General features: G+C 42.4%; 1 protein-coding gene across 1 annotated transcript in view; it reads right to left on the bottom strand.

The window, feature by feature from the left end:
* espn (espin) overlaps positions 1–22,780 on the bottom strand; it is a 48,807-nt gene extending 26,027 nt beyond the window's left edge. The window contains 7 exon segments of the mRNA XM_071543250.1: positions 2,880–3,246; positions 4,001–4,176; positions 6,203–6,334; positions 9,261–9,443; positions 9,766–9,952; positions 19,369–19,562; positions 22,487–22,780. Coding sequence (XP_071399351.1) covers positions 2,880–3,246; positions 4,001–4,176; positions 6,203–6,334; positions 9,261–9,443; positions 9,766–9,952; positions 19,369–19,562; positions 22,487–22,780 — 1,533 coding nt within the window.
* Positions 22,781–23,577: the final 797 nt, after the last annotated feature.

Raw genomic sequence — 23,577 nt, 5'->3', positions numbered from 1 at the left:
AACAACCATTGAAAAGTTATATGACTGCTTATAAAGACAGGAAGGCTAAGGAAACGTCCACAGCTAAAAACGGACAATACCTGCACAATACACATTCAACGTCCAACGTACAGCTTGTTTTGCAGCTCCTACAGCTCAAGTATCTGGTAATAAGACAAATTCTCACTCGCCTGTATAATCTGGCTACCTGCAGCACAAACGGTTACATGACATCACTGCCAACAAAGTTATCTTGCCCCCGTTAACACCTTACCTTAGCGCTAACAGTCCTCTCCCGCAGCTCTCCTCCGGTCTTGACGGAGCCTCAGCCAGAAGCCCAGAGGAGCAGCGAGAGTCTCTGTCACCAGATCGCCTCCTCCTTCCTCGGCTCAGCGCTACGTCTGTCACTCTACCCGCCCTCTCACTTTACCCACAGGCCTCATCAATAACCTATCGGGCCGGCCACAGCGGTGACGGTGATATCACCACCGGCCCACTGACCGGCCACTCCCCGGGCCCCGCCCAGCGCCTCTTATGCAAAGCGCAGAGACAAAGACCCAGGTGCTGCCCTCACCGCTCAAATCTCTCAGGCTTACGGATTATCACAATATTCTAGGCTCCGGTGTTGTAAATTAGCAGCATGAATGCCACAAAATACACCGTTGATGGCCGAGCTTACAGAGTCCATAGTGTTCGGGGTGAAAAGGTCTAAGAAAGCTAAGAAATGTGGGAGGCAAAGCAGTCATTTGTATGGCCCGGGCTACACAAAACACTTGACTTGCCGCAAAGCAAACAAAGCAGATTCGGAGAAAACCTATACAATGTCATGAAGAAAAAACTCAAACTCAAGCCTCACTGATGCCCACATTCAACAGGTTTCTTAGACCGGCGGTGCAAAATGATGTCTTTTTTAATTAGATTGTTTCAGGCTCTAATAAGTCCACAGGTTAGATTGGTCTATCTGATCAGCTGTATCCCAGGATGGGGTTACACTGCCCTGTTGCTATGGCGCCCAGGGCAGATTGTTTTTCCCTAAGTATATGGTGCACACAGATCTTTATTCTGTGTGTGTGTGTGTGTGTGTGTGTGAGTGTGAATGTGAGTGAGTGAGAGAGAGAGAGAGAGAGAGAGAGAGAGAGAGAGAGAGAGAGAGAGAGTGAGTGAGTGAGTGTGTGTGTGTGTGTGTGTGTGTTCAAAGGGGAGGCAAGAATTTTGTTTAATTCTTAATGAGGGCGCGCCCCGGGCCGGTCACCTGGTCAGGGAGAAGAGAGGGGGCGTCGCTAATTAAAAACCCTCCCCCACATGACTGATGGAGCGCACACACACACACACACACACACCTGTATGACTCTGCCCCACAGCCCATAGTCACAATAGCAGCCTGTGGGCTTTATAACAACTAATAACAATTGACTTTGTATAGCAGAGAGCAAACAAATCCTCTTTCTTTCGGTACGTTTGTTTGTTTCCTTTCTTCTTACGCTACTGATTTTATTTGATTCTTTTCAATCAACTGGCTCTGTAATTCTGCTTTCAGGTAAAACAAACAGCGCTGACAACCTTTAATCACTTGGTTTTCTATTTGACAAATACAAGGTATAATCAACACAATGCAAACACTGAAGATGCTTTCACTAATGGAGATGACTGTCAGTAGCATATTTATAATAAATGGTCATCTGGTCCCAACAACTATATAATGGTGACGGAAAACATGTTTGCAGACACGATTTCAGAATCTCCCATAAATGCTTAATTGTGACGCTCTCTGGTTAAAGCAAAACCGCAGACATACAGCTGGAATGACTGTAACTGTAACCATGTTCAGACAGCTGGGCGGCTGATTGTGTCTTGCAGATAAGGACATGGTAACCATCGGGAAATAAATGCATCATGAGGTGAAAGCGATCTCTCAGAATTGTTATCTTAGTCGTAATTACAACGTTGCCTGCACTCTAAGTGACAATTACAACTAAGACGCGTTGATGCCAATGTTAATTTGATCATAACCCTTACATGAGCACGACTAAAGGTAGAGTAAAAACAACTCTACTCCCTTCCCAAGCTGGGAAGTGACATTTTTCGGTGAGTCTCAACCTGCTGATCAACTCTTCAAACACTTTCAGTCATGTGTGGCCAGAATAATTACTGGAATTAACATCAGATCCATCACAACAATCATTGTCTGTGCCAACTCAGAGGCCTGCCTCCCTAATGAGCATCTTCGCTAGCCTCGTTAGCCGTGCTAACACAATGACAACATTGTGACATTGTGAGAGACCCGGACAAGGGCCACTGTTGCACAAGAGCACCAGCCAAACTGATTAGTGGTGCGTGAGGGAAAATGGCCCCCGATGGCCCCTTTAACACAAAAAACCCTAGTTCCTCTGCTTTTTTAGGATTGTTTCATATCACAGCAAACAGCTACTTTTAGACAAACAACATAAACGTGGAATATCTAAAGTGCTAAGCATATGCGGAAGAGAGTTTGTTAATTCAGTGTTGTACTTTTAGATTTTTTTTGAGCTGCAGTTTTTAAATGATACCCTAACCTACTATAGGTTTTAAATGATGCTCTAACCTGCACTGTTTGGGGTAAACATATAAACCATTTGGAAAAGCTTGGCTATCTACTTGTACGTAATAAGTAAGCCTGTCTTCCAACTAAAAATGAACGACAAGATGAGAGCCTACTAACTATTTCTGTACAGTGAGGCAGCTTGATGGACAAGCACAAATCGGTAAAGTCCAATTTAAAGAAAAAGAAAAGAATAGCCTGAAACTCCAATTCTTAAGAGTTACAGATTCCCTCCAAATGAAGACAGCCATGACGCAGCTATGAGTCATGAACAGCTTCATCTAGTAAGGACTCTCTCTCTCTCTCTCTCTCTCTCTCTCACCTCCTTCTTGCTGGTGTCACTCTCCACGTGCCGCAGGTTGCTCTTCACCTTCAGGAACTCGGCGGACGCCGGCTCCTGCGGCGGCTCCGGAGCCGGGTAGCTGGGAGGCGGAGGGGGTGCCGGGGGACACTGAGGGGGGGCCGGGGGACACTGAGGGGGAGCCGGGGGACACTGAGGGGGAGGCGGCGGCGGAAAACTCGGCGGCGGCGGGAGCTGCGAGGCGGCGGCCGGGGGAGACTCGTCCTTCTTGGGGACCTCAGTGCCTATCTCCGGGTTCAGCATGTCCATGTAGGCCTGCATGTCTGTAATGGCCGACTCTGACGCACCTGTAACAAGGTAGGCATGTTTCAGAGTTCACATGAAATTACTGAGTCATAAGACAGAAACACAAATACAAAAATGGTGTACTGTTGTTTTAAATTGCTGAATCAAAGCATTTAGCAAACCTTTCAATATTTACTACATTCAATTTACTCAATCACCATTCAAATTAACTGTAATGAAGTTCCATCTCTCTACCCAAAACAAACTGTCTGCCAACAGACCACTAGGGTGCAGCACCAGTATGGCACGCAACTGTGACACAAAACAAAAGAATGCAAACTGTTGCATGTTATTAGCTCCACTTCAATGAATAGTGGAGGTTCCCACCACTGTTGAGGCGCTAAATTTGGCATTAGCCAAAGAATGGCATGTAAAAGACTGAAGGATTCATGGCTGTTTTCAACACAGTGGCTAACACACACACACACACTAATGATAGAAATACTGATAGAACAAGACATGATTTGTTTCACCCAACATTCTGACTATGAGCTGATAAAAAACGTTTCATATTCTACTTTGTTTACGTTAACTGTTTTGCTCATCAGCTTGTTAGATTTCAATTTACCTAAAGCACAAAATTAATTGTAATCAAAGTAAAATTAATCAGACAAGACTAACGAAAACAAGAGTAACAAAATCAAAGTATGACATATTTACTTTGCTGTATCACTTCTGACAACATTTTTAAATACATAACGTTTAATTTTATTTGTCCCTGACCTGTGACGGTGTTGAGCTGGGCAGGCGGGGCGCGTGAGGCCGTTAAGCTGCTCCTCTTCTCCCCGGTGCTGGACTGGCTGGAGTTGGCGGAGTCGTAGTTGGACAGCGAGCTGGAGGGCGAACTGATGTCGAAGTGCGCCGGCTGGTTGGCAGGGGGCATGGTGGTGTTTGGGGAGGAGAGGCCCGAGTCCGGCTGCTTGTACTCGAGGTCCGCCGAGGGGTCCCGGGACAAAACGCGGTGCTCCACACTCTGTCAGAGGATGGAGGTCATGAATAGAAGCACTATGAAATCTACATATTTTACTGAACTTTCTATTTTGCAGACATGACTTACACATAAAAAAAACAGTGGGGAAAGATCTTCCAAGATAGCCCAAAGATTAATAAAAAAATAAACAGATATGAAGTACCTTGAATGCAAAAATAGGTTTATTAATGCTCCATATAAGTGCACAAAACAACAAATGCACAAAAGTGCTTTTTGTATTCAAGGTACTTCCGATCTATTTTCTATCTACAGTATCCATCCATCTATCTATCTATCTATCTATCTATCTATCTATCTATCTATCTATCTATTTTCTATCTATTCCTGTTTAATTTTCGATTTGTCTTTGATAGACATGACTAAGAATAAAAACAAAAACATATCTTTAATTGATTACTGTATACTGAAACATGTTAGGTTACTTTAAATTAGGTGCAAAAGGTTAATTCATTTTGCAGGACAGATGCAGAATGATCAGCAGCTTTCACGCCGATGCTTTAAGATTTAAATTGAGCTTTATGAAGTCAATGTTGCCAATGTCTCAAAAGAACTGTAAGGAGTCGGATGTGCAAATTCTTAGCTCCCACTACACCTCAGTCTCAGATGACTTGCACAAGGGGAAGAGTTGCATTATGGGTTTAATTACTGTGCTTTAATGACACAGCTCACAGGTGATCAAAAAGGCTCTGGGGCCCTTCTGCTTTTCCCACAGCACAGAACTCAATCTGCCAACCTCCCCCAAGGGACAGAGCGCAAGAGGGGGAAATATGTTGCCCACACACCAAAGGGAGTTAAGTGGAGGTGTTATTATTTCTCAGGCCTCTTAGGGATTTCGGCGGGTTGGAGCCGTGAGAGCCGGAGTACGCCAAGTGTCAACAGCTCTGTTCATTAGCAGAGAAAAGCTGGTCTCAGTCGAGGGACATGTTGACTCAGTGAGTGGTATGTTGTTGCTGCTGTCTGCACAGTCCTGACGTGTTTTTCAAGGTTTCACTTCAGCTCCAGGGAGGGTAAACTAACACATTAACTAGAACACCTAACACAGTTGCTGACTAATGTTGCGCAGAGTTTGGGATGCAATTTGGAAGTGTTGGGTGTTTGTGCTAATGACAAGACAACTCAATTGGGCCGACATTGATCCACAGTGAGTAAAAATATACTGTGTGTCTGAGAAGGCAGAGATAACCGGAGTAGAAGGAAGGAGATAATTAAGCCGCGTCCCAACAGAGGGACTTGTCGCCCTCATCTCGCCCTCAGCACTGCGTCCATGGTGTTAAACACTATTTCATCATCAAATAAGCTGGTGTGAATTCACAAAGGAACAGAGGATTAGCTGCTATGGATTTAGTATGAGTTGAGGGCTGAATGTGTTTGTGTACGTCAGTTGAAACATTTTTATAAGAATTGCTATATACAGTATCTATTATTTATTATGTCCACATTCCTATATGTGAAAGATGAGATGAAAAGTAGCACTGTTAGTAAAGAGTACTGTGGTATTCTTGGCTTTATGGGTCACCATATACAGGTAACATACACATTTAAGTGTAAAATAGAGGTAAAAGTCATCATCAACTGTCCTAATAGTCCAACATGAAAAACCAGACCAATTCAATTCGACCTGGAATTGATTTTACATATTCTGAACTCTGCTAGAGGAATGCAACACTATTCCTCCAGTGGAAAACAACTTTGTGTTTTGCTGATTTTTTCCATCTCAGGCACCAGTCAAGAACTTCCCATAAGTGTTCAGTTAAGTTAATATGTGAAGACTGGAGCCATTAGTGTAAATCATAATAATGAGGTACTTTATTGATCACCATAAGGAAATTCCCTCCTCTGATTAAATGGCTGTGTCCCTAGTCACTTACTACGGTGTCCCAGCTGCCTAAATGACAGGTCTTGAATGGCTCTGTCGCCTATATCAGCATCTGTGCTAATGCAATCTCCTGCTATGTAAAGGTGGCAGGTGTGAGCAGGGCATAATGTGGAGCATGGCTGCGTGTCTCACCATATTCTCCACAGTGCGCAGGTACTTGGCACACTGGGAGTGGCCGTTGTACTCGGCCAGGTCCGCTGCTGAGAAGCCGTCCTGGTCCCTGATGCCCAGGTCCACCCCGTTAACGACAAGGATCTGACAGCACTGGAGATACAGAGAGAGGGAGGGAGGAGGAGAGAGAGGACAGAGGAGAAAGAAAAGAGGGTAGAAGCCAGATATAAAAGGATGGAGGAGACAACAGTGTGAGAGAATGTGAGCGTCTGTTTCAACTGCTGTACTTGAAATTAGCTTCAGTCAGTGCAATGTGGATGATTAATTCTGCTGGACACGTTTCAGATTGAAAGTGAAAGCGCTGACCTGAAGTTGGGTGATTAGATAAATGGACTGAATCCATCGCAGGTGTAAATTCCCTTACTGATTTTTTGCCAACTTCCTAGTGGAAGACGCTCAAATGTTGATTTAAAATGTATTTGGTGGTATAAAGACCCCAAACATTTCACAGAGCTTTCAGCAGGGTGTGCTTTTGTCTTGCATGTGATTCGAGTGATTTGAGCCTCTTATTCTACTGCTGGGAATGCACCACCACCTGATACTTTTTCTTGACTGCTTCTACTATAGTTTAAAATCTAAAAATGCCCGTTCCTTGTGCATGTAAACGCTACGTTTCAATTCAAGTCGTTACACCTAGACTGTACACAGGAGGATGTAAAGCATCACCCAGTCATACACTGACCAGACGTGTCCCACCATCTAATTTACTGATATCAGACAAGTCTTATCAAGGCAGACTTGACACAGAAAACAATCTCTCTTATAGATCACTATCATAGAGGACCGGAAACTAAATATCCTTCCCAGCCACCTGCCAAAAGTCCATCAAACAGCTACATTGGAAAGTGCGGGTGTGAAACTTAAGTTTGTTATGAGTCACTTGGTTATTTTGTAAATGATAGAGCAAATCATTGTCTGTTCTGAAATAAATCCTGGCTGTTTGGCAATCAAAGGAACTTGAGAACAGTTCAAAGAATCCGTTTTGAAACGCTCTGTCAAGTGCCAGGAGGAAGCCGGACTAAAGCTGGCCGTTCTTACCGATTTTACAGACTGAGCAAGCTTTGTGTTCCCGTACTGACTCATGTCTCAGTTAGCCTCTTAAAATGTTCGCCCCAATCCCCTAAACTTGGACCAGCACTCTGCATGTCAGGGTCGGGGTCAATTCCCTTTCACTTCAACCCCAAACGCTTCTTAAAGAACCACCATATTGGCTACAATGCAAATATCAGGCAGTAAATGCAGCTCTCTCTAGGTTTACTACATCAAGCTTGTGTTGATATTGTTGACTGACCAGACTGGGATACAACTAAACATTAGTCAAAGCAGCAGGTTTGAACAGTGGCAAAAACCATCAGCCAGTGGCCATTCATTCAAAACAGATGGTCCAATGTGAAACCAAATATGACAGCGAACCCAGAATCATAAGGCTAACCATACTGTGGCAGGTAAAAAGGTATATCTTATAAGACCTATAAGACTTAAATAACAATGCTATTTCTAGGCTATCTCAGTATTCGTTTATGCTATTACTACAACTAATTTTAACAATAATAAAGAAAAGGAAAAGGAAACACTATTGAAAGTTAATATTCTGCACAAACAAACTCCCTGGTCTGCTAAAAACTCACCTGATCAAACACAATATCTATACAACAATGTAAAATGCAACATGCTTATACATTCTCATGCTAACATGCTAATACAAGATAATACATTCCATTTAATAGTGGAGTCTACAGATAGATAAATGGCAAACTGACACCAGGCCTGGAGGGATTTCATCAAGAGCCCAGGATATTTGTACAACCCTTTCCTTCTTGTATTTTTAGGTGATTTAAGGCCCATTTGGTCCAAAATATCATTTTTTTTTTTTTTGATCAGGGTCTTTTTATTGTAATTTTCACATTATATCATAGGTCCAAACAGGTCCTAAAATATCATATTTTTGACATAATTAACTCTGAAGGTTTGGACACTGCTTTCATTGAGAGAGTGTTGTGTGAAAGTGAAGTAAGTCAAATATCTAGTTTTATCATTTATTCATTTTGTTCTGATTTAACTCTCAATTATATTGTGAAACAAATAGAACCTTTTAGAGACATTTAAGTGGAACCAGATGTTGAGGCCCTGTTTTGAAGGTTTCCAGTAACATGACTTCATATATGTGCATGAGCTGGGAGCATGATCGGAGCATGTGCTCTCTCATGACTTTATGCCAATTGGTTGAAAGTATTTAAGAAAATATGCACTGACCAATCACAAATCATTTCTTTGTCTCTTAGAAAACGATATAAGATTAAGTATTCTGTTTTTTGAGCTGAGACATACTGATGTAAGCTTTGGGTGTGAGTTTCTGTCTCCTTATTGATCAATAATAATCTCATTAATCTTCAAATCCGTCAGTGTCTGTGCCTTTATTTTGTGTATGTGTCCAGTGTTTTGACAGATTTCCACAACAGTTGCACATTACTTTATGCAATTTAGGAGGAAGCTCTCCCCCCTGGTTGCTTGAGCGCGTTTCTTTCCACTTCTAAACTGAAACTTGGGCTATCTGTGTCTCAGAGTGACCATGAAGTAGGGCTGGGCAATATGGTTGAAATCAATATCATGATAATCATAAGGATTTTTCTCGATATCAATATATATCACGATATGGTTCATGTATGCAAAATCACATTAAATAATCAAATTAGTGTTCATCTCATTGAACTGAATGGTAATGTTAGGTGTGATGTCAAACAAACAAAACAGAAATATTCAAATAATATTCCTACCATACCTCACAGAGTTTTTAAGTAAAATTTGCTTGTCATCATCAATTCAGACAGCAGAAATGTGTGTCACGATATCAAAATATCTTCATATCATCACGATATGATTCCACTGAAAGTCGATCAACGATAATATTGAATTATCACCCAGCCCTACCATGAAGTCTGGTTTAACTCTCAACACTGTGGCAGTAAGACGAACACACACACACACACACACACACACACACACACACACACACACACACCTCCAGTTCCCCGTTCTCGGCAGCGTCGTGCAGCGGAGTCCCCTCCCAGCTGTCGGTGACGATCTCGCCGCCGTGCAGCAGCAGCCAGCTGAGCACCTTGGCGTGGCCGCGGCTGGCGGCGAAGTGCATGGCCGTCGCCCCGTCGCTGTCCCTGTCCGCCAGGCTGATCTCTGTGAAACTCATCTGATGGGCGAGACAAATAACTTATTATGTTCTGAAACGTCAGGGATGAAAACAAGTCACCAACTCTTAAAGAACAGCTTGATTTATTATTAAAACCCAACACGTTTCAGCCTTCATCAGGGTTACAGGATTATACGCGTAGTCGACAATAATTTCAATAACATCAATATGCAATATGGGCACACAATTCTGTATAATCAAAATAAGATGTAATAAATTAAAATTCAATGACAAAAAAGTCTTATGTTTAATGCACAAAGTATGGGATGTCCCGTCTAGATTTTGATCTGTCTGCAGATACGTTCCAGCCATTCCAACATACCAGCCAGACGATGACGGTGTTGTGGCCCATCTGGGCGGCGGCATGCAGCGGCGTCATGCCGTCATTGGCTCTGATGCTCGGATCCGCCCCGCAATCCTTGACCAGGTATTGGACGACCTCCAGATGACCCTCCTGGCAGGCCAGGTAGAGGGGTGTGGCACCATTCTTTGTTTGGGTATTGACAACACTGTAGGAAAAGAAAGAGATTAAGGTGCGTAAGAGGAAGATGAGGACCTTATTTCTGTCAAGAAGGTCCTGAGACTGGTAGCATTGCAGCAGGTGTTTAGTAGTTTATCGATCTTGTTGTCCAAAGCACCCTGGTTAAACTTGAGTGTGCAATTTAAGTAAGTAAGTAAGTAGTAAGTAAGTAAAAAAAAGTTTTTTTATATAGCACCTTTCACAGAGCAAAGTCACAATTTAAGTAAGTAAGTAAATAAATAAAGTTTATTTATATAGCACCTTTCACAGAGCAAAGTCACAAAGTGCTTCACAAGAGTAAAATGGTTAAAATAAGACCAGAAAAAAAATCAAGAAATACGAACGCAATAAGACCAGAAAGCAGTAAAAACAAAAAAACAATAAGACATAACAACAATATAACATATAAACACCCAGAATTACAGACACAGAGGCTAAACAAATGCCAGTCTGAACAGATGAGTCTTTAGCTGCTCTTTGAAAGTCTCCACAGATTCCACAAATCATTTTGTGACAGCAGGTCAAGACTGATCTACAGTCAGTGGTAAAAGCTTTGAGGCAGTGGGGTGAAATGCAAAAGTGATCCTAAACAACTTGAAGTATTGTGTTGGGAGATTAAAGGATTTTTACTCGTAATTACGGCCTGGATTTTCAGTCATCTAGTCTTAACCCACGGATTCCACACTAATGTAGAACACAATCTATCTGCTGGTCACAACCCATTGAGTCACATTCAGTATTTGGGGTTTTGTAGAGTATCTCAAACATACAAGCAAATGAACTGTGGAAATCCATAACTGATTGCCTGTACTTACTTGTACATGCCAATAATAATAATAAAGTTTGGAGCAGAATGAAATCCTCAATTATTTGCAACTATCCTCCTTTTAGGTCTGAGACACCGAAAAACAAAGCGGAGATGAGGTCACTTATGATTGAGATGATCCCAACCCATGATACTGCAACATCTTACTGCACTACATACTGCAACAGCATTTAAATTGAACGCAAAAACCTTTACACTAAACTTGTCGAGAAAGAAAACACCATCTTGCTTCTTTGTTGTTGTGCATAGAAATAGTCAGATAAAACATATCCATTATCCTTCTCCTATTCATAATTAGGGTTCGACTGATACGGGCGTTTGACGGCCAGTACCGATATTTTGTCTCCCAAATTACAAGGCTGCAATGTCTCCCCCTGAATTATATTCTTGCCAGGGTGGAAAAGCCTCTGAAACAACATTTGAACCATGGGTACCAGTAAAATTCCCCATTGAAAGCCATACTAATGAAGGTCTTTTAATTTGATTATCAGCACCTTAAGGCAGGCTGAGGCAGGTTTCACTGCAGGTTTTACAAGCTGCCACACCTGAAGCTGCTGAGTAATATCATATCCTCACCTCCATCATATCGGCTTTGGTGAACACTGACTGGCTAATGTCTGGTTTATATTAAAAGGCTTATGACATAACTTGTAGCAGCAGGAAAGTGTGACAAGAAAACACGCCGCTGTTGAACTCAACATATACAACAGGAGAGCTATTTTGAGCGCAGACAGTAAGGACAGTGAGCCAAATCCAGCTCTCCCTCATATCCAAAGGCCCTTAGCCCCGCCTCCCCTGGGAAAGCTCATTCAATGACGGTTCCCCCTCTTGTCCCAGATCTCTCCAGTCACAGTGGGAGGTCAGGGAGTGAACAAGCGCTTCCCCTCTAAATCCCATAAGGCCATGCTTTATTTGGACACTGACAAATGAGCAAAAGGAGTCTCCTAAGAGGATTAGCACTCCAGTGGCTTTGCCCGCCGTGCTTTGCGCTTAACGAAGTGTCGTCAATGGCAGAGAGAGAGACTGAGTAGGGTAAAGAGGAAGACCAGCGGATGGAAGGTAAGGAAAACGAAGGGTAGGGCTTAAGCGGAGGGGCGGATCCTGCAGACGCAAACATGACCCTGCCAAGTTTTCCCTGAAAAGGTTGCAGCTTGAAGCCAAAAACTGCACCGACTAAAGACCCCACATTAATCTATGTGTGGATGAGGTTACGTTCTGGTCCAAATCCAACACTTTAAGCTGCCTCTGTTTATTTCTGGTGATCAAGCGTTTAGTCCTGGACAGCCACCAGTCGCGTTGGCTTGCTGTCAGAAAGGAGACGCTCAGCCTTGAAATAACACGTCTTCTGCAGATACGGTCATACAGAATAAGCTGAATCAGACATGTGGTTGAGGCATGGTCAGCCCTGCGTCTTTTGGGGGAAAAAGTGATGAGGCATGTTTGGGTGAGTGAGGGAAAGGATCCAGCTAAAAAAACAAGCACATCTTAAATATTTCAAAATAAGAAGGGGAAGTAATCTGCGGTTCTGTCATCAGGAAGTGGGCAGACGGGTTAATTATTCATGAGTGTAACCAAAGTGGGCCCGGGGTTCACCTGCACACTGGGGTCCGTACAGGGGAGAACCTCACATTTATCATTAATACCAACCGCAAAGATAGCGGGAATGACAAAGTCGAGTGTTTTCACGGTCAAACCGATACGCTTCTTACAGCAAGTACCACTGTTGTCAGAACAGCACACAGGCTTGAACACTCTTCGCTGAAGAAGTGCTTTTGGAGTATAGGTGTAGATTTCAAAGGGCTTAAGAAAGAGGTTAGCCTTGTGTGACGACACGAAGACAAAGTGCCACAACGGCCGATACCTCGTCACTCACTTTGGAGTGTGTGTTTTTTTCCTTTGAGTGACAAAGTAGTAGACATTTGATATATTTCCAGTTCAGCTCCAATGAGTAATTTACCTCAGTAATTGTCTGTACACTGTCCCCTCCCCTCCCCCATGGCCACAGTAACAAAGGCTAAGGTTATCTTCATTACTAGCAAAGTAATTGATGTCGCACTAATAGTCTCCTTGCCTGATAAAGGCTTGTTGCCTCCTTAGTGGTTTTTCCTGTCTCAATAATGAAGAGTGGTGTGGGAGAAATTATATGCTTTGCACCAACCACAATCCTCCTTAACAGTCTGACCTAAGTGTGTTTTTGTAGATTCCAATATGGCAATATACCATTTCTCATTTTCTGGTTGGCCTGTATATCTTCCGATTGAGGCTACAATAATTTAGATAGAATCAATCAGAAAATAAAATGAAGACAAAACAAGACATTTGATGTGATCCTCACTGGGTCAAGGGCTGCCAGGGTTAGAGGGATGTTTCCAGCTGATACACGGTACAAACCTTTGCATCGCCAACACATAAACTTTTCAGGAACTAATGGAAAACAGTCTTGTTTTCACCTTGACGATCATGCATTTTTCAGTGTATCCAGTGGGTTTCAAAGTGTTTCAAAGACCTAACCATTGCAGAACTGTCCCACAGAGGAAAATGTAATTTTTCAGTTTAAGCTAAAATTCCCATTCCTACTAAAGGTTTAGCTGATGAAGACTGAGATATGCAGTTGGTTTGAATACTGTTGACAAATGCACTTACTGTAAGTCACTTTGGACAAAAGCGTCTATTAAATGACGTAATGTAATGTAAAACCAAAATCACCAAAATTGGCGGTTTTCGCCCAACAACAACGATATTCTAACAAGGTATATGCACTTGTGGCGCTGTAAGGCATTTTGCATAAACGCAACCATCAACTAGCATGTGTTATGTTGCATTTTATGAGTTTACCCGTCTTGTGAGGGAGAACAGAGCAGGTTTTTTTCCAACTTGTACCAAGACGTTACTAAGAAGATTAGAGCTGAAGGAAATAAGTGCCCACTGTTATTGCTCAGCTGGGAGAAATACTCCCCTCACCTACTTACCCCTTACTCTCCATACTCTTCCATCTTAAAGCAAAACACCACCCAACTTATGAATTCATATATGCCTATTCCTCTGCTCCTGGGCTAGCTCAGTCCACATTCATGAACTTGAACAACTCTCCCAAAGCTGGAAACAACAGAAACAAGACTCCTTTCTGAGCTGCTACATTATAATAAACAGCAGACTGACTTTATGTATTCATACAATCTTTCTTTTAACCTTTACATCAAAATGAGCTTCATTTTAAAGAAGTGCTAACTCATCTCAAGCAGAAAAAGTACTGATATCCTTAGAAAATTCCCCTAGGTGTTCCAGCTGTCATCTTTATCATCTTTTTCAAATTTTCTATCATTGGAGCATCAGAGACTTGGCTGTAAGATAAACTCCTGTCTCATTTCTGGGAGACTATCTCCTTTTTGAGGGTACAGAAGTAAGTATTTCCTATTACATTACAAACTGCACTATCCTAGAGCATGTGAAGACCATTGGAGTCAGTTTCTCCTTTAGGCGGCTGTGCTGTAACTGAGTGTGGTAAAGGAGACGTGGGGAAAGTCCGAGGCTGAAGAGGCTAATCCAAATCCTAAGACTGGTGATTTCCCTGCGCAGCTATAGTCCGACCTGTAAGAAGTTTGTCCAACAGTACGGTTTGAACGCCTCACTTTCTAGAATATCCCGCTCCAGAAGTATACCCTTCTCAACCTCATGCTGGAATTATGCCGAGGCCAAAGATCTTAATCTGCACTAATTGATTGCATAACCTGTCTGTTTCTCTCTCTCTATCCCCCCCCCCCTTTCTCTCTCTCCCTCCCTCTCTTTCTCATTCATTCAGCCTTTTGTGTGCCAAGGCTATCGGCGGAGACACGGCACATTAGCCTGTTGGTTTTGCTTCACTGGGATGGACGGGTGAACAAAACACCAATTCAGAAGTGACTCATAAATCGAACAATCGCTATCTGGAAGCAAATCCGCATCTGTGCCGTTCAAATTGTACCACGAAAAACAATGACAGCCTAATGAGCAGCACATTGCAGACAGATGAATACTGCGGCATGTTTATGGTGACACACTCCTCGCCGCTCCTGGCTTCACTTCACAGAGCGTAGTAAACCTGTCTGCATGCCATTCAGAAGAAAAGCCATTACAGCAGGCCAAATTTTCTTTAGCGGCCTTCTCACAAAGAAGCTGTATAGCATTTTTAATCCTTTGATGCAAATACAATAATTATATAATAAAACAATTTGAGTGCAACTCTCTCAGTGGATGTTGCAAGTAGGGTTAGATGGATATTGGCCTTTATGGTTACATAACAGTCTGTAAAACATGCAATTAAATTAGATTTTCTTTGTACATTTCATTTTGTCATGTAATTGTTCAGTTATGTTTTCTGTTAAGTTAATTATTCATTTAAAGGGTTAGAGTTAGAGTTCCCCCTATTATTGAATGTGTGTGGTTGGTCACTCTGCCTTAAGGAGCTGCTAAAACTAAAAGAATTTCATTCAGTATTTCAATAGAGAGTTTTAGTGGCCGAGTGGTTTTAGTTGGTCTAAATGCTGTTTTAGAGGCTTTTCCACCTTGTCAAGAATACAGTTATGGGGGAAACACTAAATCCTTGTAATTTTTTGTCATGAAAATGGCTAAATATCGGCTATCGGTGTCTTGATTGATCAAATCCCAGTTTCAAGTGTGAAGTACAGTGTACAAGTCTTTCAGTGTCCTAAGGGTGAAGGAAACCCGTGGGCTCTTGTTCTAGCTTGTTTACTGTTTTTTCCTCATTAGCGTATGAACTGTTACCTCACTGATAATATCTGTACTGCTATTAGGCCACCAGTCATCAAATTGATGATGTAAGGCAGGAGGTCATGTTATCCTTGTGATGTCTAAAGTAGAACAATCTCCAAACCATCCAATTACCTCTTAAAACTTAGCGATACAACATTTTACGGCTTGTAATAAACCCTGAAACAAGAAAGCTATCTCCCCACCGCAAAGTTCCATCCTAAACAAAGCCGGAGGCCGGTGGCGACAAAGCATCCCCTCTATTCAAACGTATTTGTTTTCCTCATTATCTTATCGCCGGTTGGCGCTACTGTGTGTCGCCGTGGAGATGGTGGTAAACAGCAGCGGAGGGAGGGGAGGTGGAGAGGGGTGAATGGAGCCCAGCTATCAGGGAGCTACCGTGTCCCTCAGGCTCATTAAATTTTCAGCAGCAGTGCAGCTGTCTGGGGTGCAACCCGACAATATTGGAGGTGCGCGGCCCGAGGTTCGCGCCTGGACAAGCTCCTCGTCCTCCTCAGGTCAACAGAGTCAAAGCAGTTTAACAAACACGGCTGTTTAGCTCGAAGGTCGTGCAATAAATTAATTACATTTCTGTCTATCTCCATTACTTTATGGCAGCGGTCCGTGATCACTGTTGATAGCTGAAGTACACACCGGCACAGAGAACATCCATCATAGGCTCAGCAGTTATCTGTGTAGTTTCCATTTTTATTCTTTTATAACTGTGACTGGTGTTGCTATCAATAATGCTGAACTGTATATGTATGAACTGTATCAATAGCAATATCCAGTGCCAATAGCCTTGCTTATTGAACGCTACTCAGTGGGATCTGTTTCTGTACTGTATTCACTTTAATGTTGCTAAACAAAACCAAATAACTGAAGTTACAGCAGCATGTTTCTGACTGTCTGTGGGGAGGCGTCCATCAACAGCCTCGCTACTGAAATGTCCTTGACCAAGACACTGAACTCCCTGCTCACTCACTGTAAGAAGCTCTGGATAAGAGTATCAGCTACATGCTTCAAGTGTATAATGTATACAGAGGAGGCATTTGCTTAAGTATACAGTGCTGGAGGGCTGCCATGTAACAAAACATATGAACCATAAAACAACATGACAATTACTCAGCAGGTTTTTAACTTGAAACTGTTCATGAAATCAAGAGAACAGTTCTCTTTAGAATAAGGGGTAACACTTTCCCTTACAGTGAAGACACCAGTGTATTAACGTGTGTATTAACCTATGGGAAAGCAATGTAAGAAGACAATAATACTCTTAGTCCCTCAAGGAAATTGTATCTGCATTTACAATACTTTTCCACAGCCTAATACACGGGTTAATACACTAGAATAAGGCCATTGTAAAATTACATATTACAAAATATTGCATTGTAAGACCGCAACAGAGCTATCATGAAGCAACAAATAATTAGCCTACTTGGCTACTGTCAACAATATCGGGTGGTAGTAACAACTGTGAAACATGCCTGTGAATACTTATTATGTAACCACTGCATCAAGTTTGGGACAATTCACTTTTCAGTTCAAAATATAAACCCAAACTGCAATTCACAATGATAAAACAGTATTCCTTCTCATTTAATTTCTTTCAAACTGAATAGAAGAACCCTTACTCTGCCTGACACAAAAGGATTTCCTATCACTAAGTTCAAATTATACAACAGGATGTATCAGCCATAATTCCCATTAAGTACAGCTAGCTGTGAGTGTCCTGGTGGCTCAGTGGGCTAAGGTGTGCACCATGTGATATGACGTCTTGGGTTTGAACCTGGCTTCGTTGTTGCATCATCATACTCGTAATCACAGTAAAGACCGACCTCTCCAGTATTAAGTTGATTAAAATAAGTGTAAATTGACTATGACCCTGCTTTCCTTTTTACTAGGTAATACCTGCAAACGACCTGGTTGTTACTTATAATGAGTCTGCATCATTAACCAGTCCTCATCCTGTCCTGTCAGCACAGCTGCTGCCTGGTGAAGGACGGGTGCAGCCCCCTAATGCCTCTCTGTGTCCATGGCAATCATATGGGCCATATGGCCAGGTGTTATCTCTATGGGGCATGGACCTCTGACACAGCACTGATTAGCAATGACATTCATCTAGGGGTAATCACTCACACACAAGCTCAGGCACATACGAGCACACACACACACACACACACACACACACACACATACACACACACACACACACACACACGTATGCACACAGACACACACACATATGCACACAGACACACAGACCTATTTTGGTTACACACAATGCAGTCACACACTCTCAAGCACATACACACACACCTACTTTGGTAAGACGTAAGACACAGGGCAGTCTGTCACGCATGAATGAATGCGTACACACACACACACACACACACACACACACACACACACACACACAAACACAAACACTAGAGAACACACACTTGTTTTGGTTACACATAATGCACTCACACCCACTTTTGGCAACATTATGAATATGAAAATTATTCAAAAGAGCAAACTGAGGCTAGGCTGGTGTGCAGCATTTGGGGGAAATTACACCACAAAGAGGTTATTTCCAAATGGGATTTCAACTGAAGCTATTTAGATTGCTCCACAGCTACCAAAAAAGCAAGATTCAGATTCCTTGGTACCAATGCAGTATGTAAATCCTCCCTAAGCCCTTTGTATAAACAAAAGCCAATCTATTGACCAAACCTCTGGCTGCAGTGTTCCTGTAACAGTCATGGATTGTTTTGGAAAGCTTAAGAAGCTCCTCGAAAGAAAAAAGAAGCAGTGACTGGTTGACCTTCAAGATCTGACAGTTCAGTTGACAAAGTCAGACTTCTAAAGTGGCAGCAATCTGAAATCTGAATCTTCCAGACCAGCCGATCCACTGCAGCTCGTTTCAGTTACAAATTAATAAGAAAACTGACTAGTGCTGAAGTTAAAGCTGTCATAACCTAAAGGCTCTTTTAAAATCTAATTTGGGCTGGTGTCTTTACGGCTCAAAGCAATGTCTAAGAGCAGTAGCTCACAGAAAGTAAAAAGTGTGGATTTCAGTGGTAACCATGAGAGTAGTGGATTGGTTATCAGGTTCAGGCACAATGAGGAAAACACTGCTGTTATGCAATGATGAGAAACTAAGAAAGTTTAGTATCCTATATGCAATATAAATAACTTAGATAATGTATTTCTATATGTATTTGTTCTGTGTAGCCCATCTCAAAGATGCAGTATGTCAGATATTCTGTTTGATATATCATTGTGAATCTTATTGGGATGACATATTCTAACGTTATCATAAATCATATAAATGTGACGTCTCGACTGCAACAAATCAGCTTCAGTTTAGAATTCTAAAGTTCAATTAGTCAAAATACTCAAAAAAAATCATCAATCAAATCAGATGGAAGACGCACAGAGGCTATAGATTTTAGCACTGATAACATTTAAACATTACATAATCCTACAGTACTACATTTGAATAAGGTGTGTTTTGTAAATTTCAAAAGCACTTTGTAATCTGCTTTCAAAAAGTGCTTTGTAAATAAAACTATTATTTACATTCCCTGTGCGAATGGGTATCAAATCTTACACCAACCGCAGTTACCCCCATTTGCCTGTAATCATCTCCCTTTCCTCCCAATGTCAATAAAAATGAAACAGTGGTGTGTGTGGTGGAGGCCTGTAGAAATCTCCAACAATACAGAGCTCACAATTTTAGTCAGGTGAGAATTTGAACATTTATAGCGTCACTAGAATCCTCCCCACATGAAAAGTGGATTGCAGGCTGTTGGGAGGAGAAAAGCATCATGTTGGGCTGTGCTTACTTTGGGCTGTGCCCCAGCAGCAGTCGGAGGGAGGGCAGGTCTCCCTTGGCAGCAGCGTAGTGAACAGGGAGGGCGCCGGTGTCCGTGGAGGACCCGGGGTCCACGTCGCCACTCTTCAGCAGCCAATCGGTGATCTCATGGTGACTGAAGCGGGACGCGAGGTGGAGAACGGTGGCGCCGGAACTGTCCCTGTCCTGGAAACCAGACAGAGGAGCAACAGAGCTGAAACATCGGCATCTGGAAGTCAATTTCTCCATTCATTTTTCCTATACAGAACTTGATTATTATCCATAACACTTTAACAGTGTAAGGTAGACTTTCCATGAGCTATCAGAATGTGAAACAACTATATGTTCCTGCAGAAGCTATCAGTCAATCTACCTTCAACTTCATTAAGAAATGTAGTTTTTTTCCTGCTTTTATTCCTGAGTTCCATGTGAAATACAACACTACCCACAAGTTTGAGCGAGTTCCCATCAATCGGAGCCATCACAGTTACCATAGAAACGTTACCTGCACCAAAGTTGCACATGGTCAGTAGCCAGACCACAAGGAAGTAACGTTAGCCGGCTAGGAACCTGTATCAGTGATTGGTGCTGTTGGCAATGCTTTTACTGACAGACATGATGTCATTTTTTAGGGATGAGGAGAAGAGTATAAAGTGAAAATCATTACAAAACTGTAATCACTACTACAGTATATTATTATTTTGTAGCACTGTTGAAGATGAGGAAAACAGAATCAATGACATCACTTGCAGTGCAGTATGGGAGGAGTAATTCATTCAGAAAACAACTGGCAGCTGGTTGATTTGGTTCAAAGATTAAAACTCTTTATATTTGGATTGAAAGTATGGAGGAAATGAACCCGGTCCTTAGCTCATGTGTAACAGCGTCCCTTGTTTGAGAAAAGCGTCCACTCACACAAGACTCTTCATGCAAGTAAACTTACTGTGTTTCAGACTATTGATGATTGCACCCAAAGTAATGATTGATCTGCAACCAATGTATCCAGAAAAGGGGAGATGTACTGTATGGGCCCGGATCACATTCTCCAAAGGTTAAAGGCCCAAAACTTTTTATGACCACGTTACTGATAAAAAAGAAGATAATTCTTTATCTAAAGGAAAGATAGACATACAGCTTTTCGCAAGTTTGTCATCCTACTCTTACTCAAAACAGGCATGTTACAGCTCCCATGTTACTTTGAAACTCACGTTTACCCGTCACATACTGTCAATAGTTGAGCCTTCAAACAACACAGAGGCTAAATTTGTAGTTCGAGGCAGTGGAGCACATCAAATTACTGACTTTTAACAGATAAAATCATGATCAGAGTGTAATAATGAAACAACGGCAAAAACTGGAAACCGACACAGACCACCCATCAAGTAGATTGCATTGCTATAGTGGTAACTGAGAGGTTTCACTAAATGTCAGCCAAGTATCTTATCAGCTGGTCGGCGGCATGGTGCGCTCTTTGTTGCTCTTCTATCAGGCATTCAGCCCTTGAAAGTGATGGGGACAAAAAGTAGCTGAAAGAGCTCTTATTACTCCCTGTTTCAAATTTAGAATCACGGACTACAAGAGGGCAGATAGAGTGCCCGATTGATTCTTGGTGCGTATCTTGACTCGTGTTGTACTACATACTCTTTGAGTTAAACAAATATTTTTTTTTACACTAATCCTACAGCAAAAGCCACTGAAATGGGGCAAACTGGACCACAATGCCAGTAAGGCCTTCTGTGAAATTATTAACCGTTCATGGTGGCGACAACTGCTTGGAATGGAATACATGCAGAGAGGCAACAATTCATGGAATGAAAAGCTGATCTGTACTCTTGGGTGCTTTGCTATACTTTTTTAGTACATTTTGTAGTATTCTGTGAAACTTTATGAAAGTTTGTGGTACTTTGGGGACTTAGTGGTAAAGTTAATAGTATACTGGGGTTTACTTTGGGGAACACTTTGTAGTACTTTGCAGCTTTTAGTAGGAGCCCTTGAAAGTGCCTCCTTACCTGGTCAGTAAATACAGTGTGTGAGTACTTTCTATTTTTCAACTAGCAGCAGCATGGCAATGAAATAACTGAATGATAAGGGCTCATTAGCATAACTCAGCATATGAAAATATCATCATACTACTTTACAACCTCCCCCCATCATGCTAAATTGAACTGTTATTATGTATTTCTATTCTTCATGTGCTATATGCATAACCTATGCAAATCCATTTGCATACTTCATTAACACAGGAACATGAGGCAGTGCAATATAGTAGTAACAGATCAAACTGTTGTCAAAAAGCCTCACAAGTTTCCAAGGGGTGCTTTTACATTTCCAATCCACTGGGTGATCAGTTTGGAAAATAATTTAAACGAGCCAAATCATTGTTACTCTACAGTGAGAACTATCACACTGTCAACATTATGTAGATTAAATATACTTTGGTGACATTGTTTCACCTGATTTCTCGGGAACAGCAGTCTCAAGTCTTGATGAATGACACTTGATGGTTTATATGGTCAAATTATCATGTTTTCTAATCTGGTGTTATTAAATGATGAATCAACTGTCATCATAATTAACATCATAATATCAGGGTGGGAGTATCCATGGGTATGCTCCCTTTCAAGATGATTAATCAAAATGGCAACAACGTTTTGCAAGCTCAACGTTTTGTAGGTGAGATGAATTTGGGCTAACTGTTGCTGCCCTAATGGATGAGGTTAAGCTATTTATTATCCATCTTTTATTATCAGTGGAGAAACTGACTTTCATTCAAGAAAAAGGAAGTCCTTTCAATACACTGGATTTCAGTGGAGAGTTTTAGTATCCCATGATGGTGTAAATGCTGTTTCAGAGCCTCCTCCTCCTCCTCCTCCTCCTCCTCCTCCCTGACAAGAATCAAGTTCTTGAGGTAACACTGGATACGTTTTTGGCATGAAAACGATCACATGTATCGGCTATTGTCGACTTCAGTCTATATATCGGTCAGACCCTACATGATAGTGCCTTTAACAGATGAATGTTGGACAGAAGAAACTAAATTATTATTGCCATTTCCTTCAGCTAGTCCAACTCTTACACCAACCTCCCTGTAGAAAGCAACCACCACTCACCGCAGGTCGACACCCTCCCTGTGTCAGCAGCCACTGTAAACAGGCCAGGTTGCCGGTGGCCGCCGCGTCGTGCGCCGGGCTCGCTCCGTTCTTGGCCAGGCAGTTCCCCGGCAGCCCGGCCTCCTCCACCAGGAACCGCAGGCAGGTGAGCTTCCCGGCCCGGGCGGCGTGGTGGACAGGCGAAGCCCCCAGCACATCCTTCACGTCGCCGTTCAGCACGTTTTCCGCTAATTGCACTTTGAGAGTTTGCACGTCGCCTTGCCTGGCGGCCAGCAGCGTCCTCTCCACCACCATGGCTGCAGCCCGACGACTCCCTCCCTCAGTAGCCCGCGTTAAGCCCGATTAGTTCACCGTGTAGATGGGGGTCAGCATCGTGGTTTGTAGTAGGAGTTGCGTGCGGTTCATCTCAGTCATCGGGTTAATTTAGGGGAAAAGAAAAACTCTCAATCCGCATCTTACCGAATGAGAGTCTGATGAAAAGCGACAGGTAAATCCTTCAATAGATTGTGCTGTTTCCCCTCATAGGCTACACAGTTTTTACCAAAACACACGTTTTTTACATGTTGAAATACGCGCATAGGCCTATATTAATCCATATTCTATATATAATCGAAAAACCGAGCTCCTTTTACTATTTTTCCCGACGATGCAGCTCACCTGTGCGCCTGTTTTCTCGCCCGCAGGATGATAAACACCTGTTGCAAAGCCGAACCACTACTTGGTTGTTATTCTTTAGTAAAAACCGAGCTTGTTTTGTTTGTTTTTTCCCCCGAACTATGCTGCGTATCATGTGCTTCAGAGAATATCCCGTAGTGTTTTTTCCCTCCTATCGCAGATGGCGACATGGGACTCACCGCTTGTTAAATAATCCATCGGGGGGAGGATAGCTGTTGTTGGTCTCAGGAAATCGGCTCAGAAGTTAAAGGGGCAGTACGACGACGGGGCTACTTACATCAGAGGGAGAGAGAAAGTTATGCAAGTGCAGTGGGGAGTCAAGTATACGGACAAATAGTAATTCAGCAATGGAGCTTTTGAACACACGCCCAGTCAGTCTTGTTTGCATGGAGCCTCGCCGGCATTAATTTTACATA

The sequence above is a fragment of the Centroberyx affinis genome, unplaced genomic scaffold (genome assembly GCF_046629955.1).
Source record: "Centroberyx affinis isolate AG114_WGS23_722 - 3 ecotype Tasmania unplaced genomic scaffold, CSIRO-AGI_Caff_v1 ptg004275l_1, whole genome shotgun sequence".
Taxonomy (NCBI): Eukaryota; Metazoa; Chordata; class Actinopteri; order Beryciformes; family Berycidae; genus Centroberyx; species Centroberyx affinis.
The sequence above is the reverse complement of the archived record's forward strand: the minus strand, read 5'-3'. Positions and strand labels throughout refer to the sequence as shown.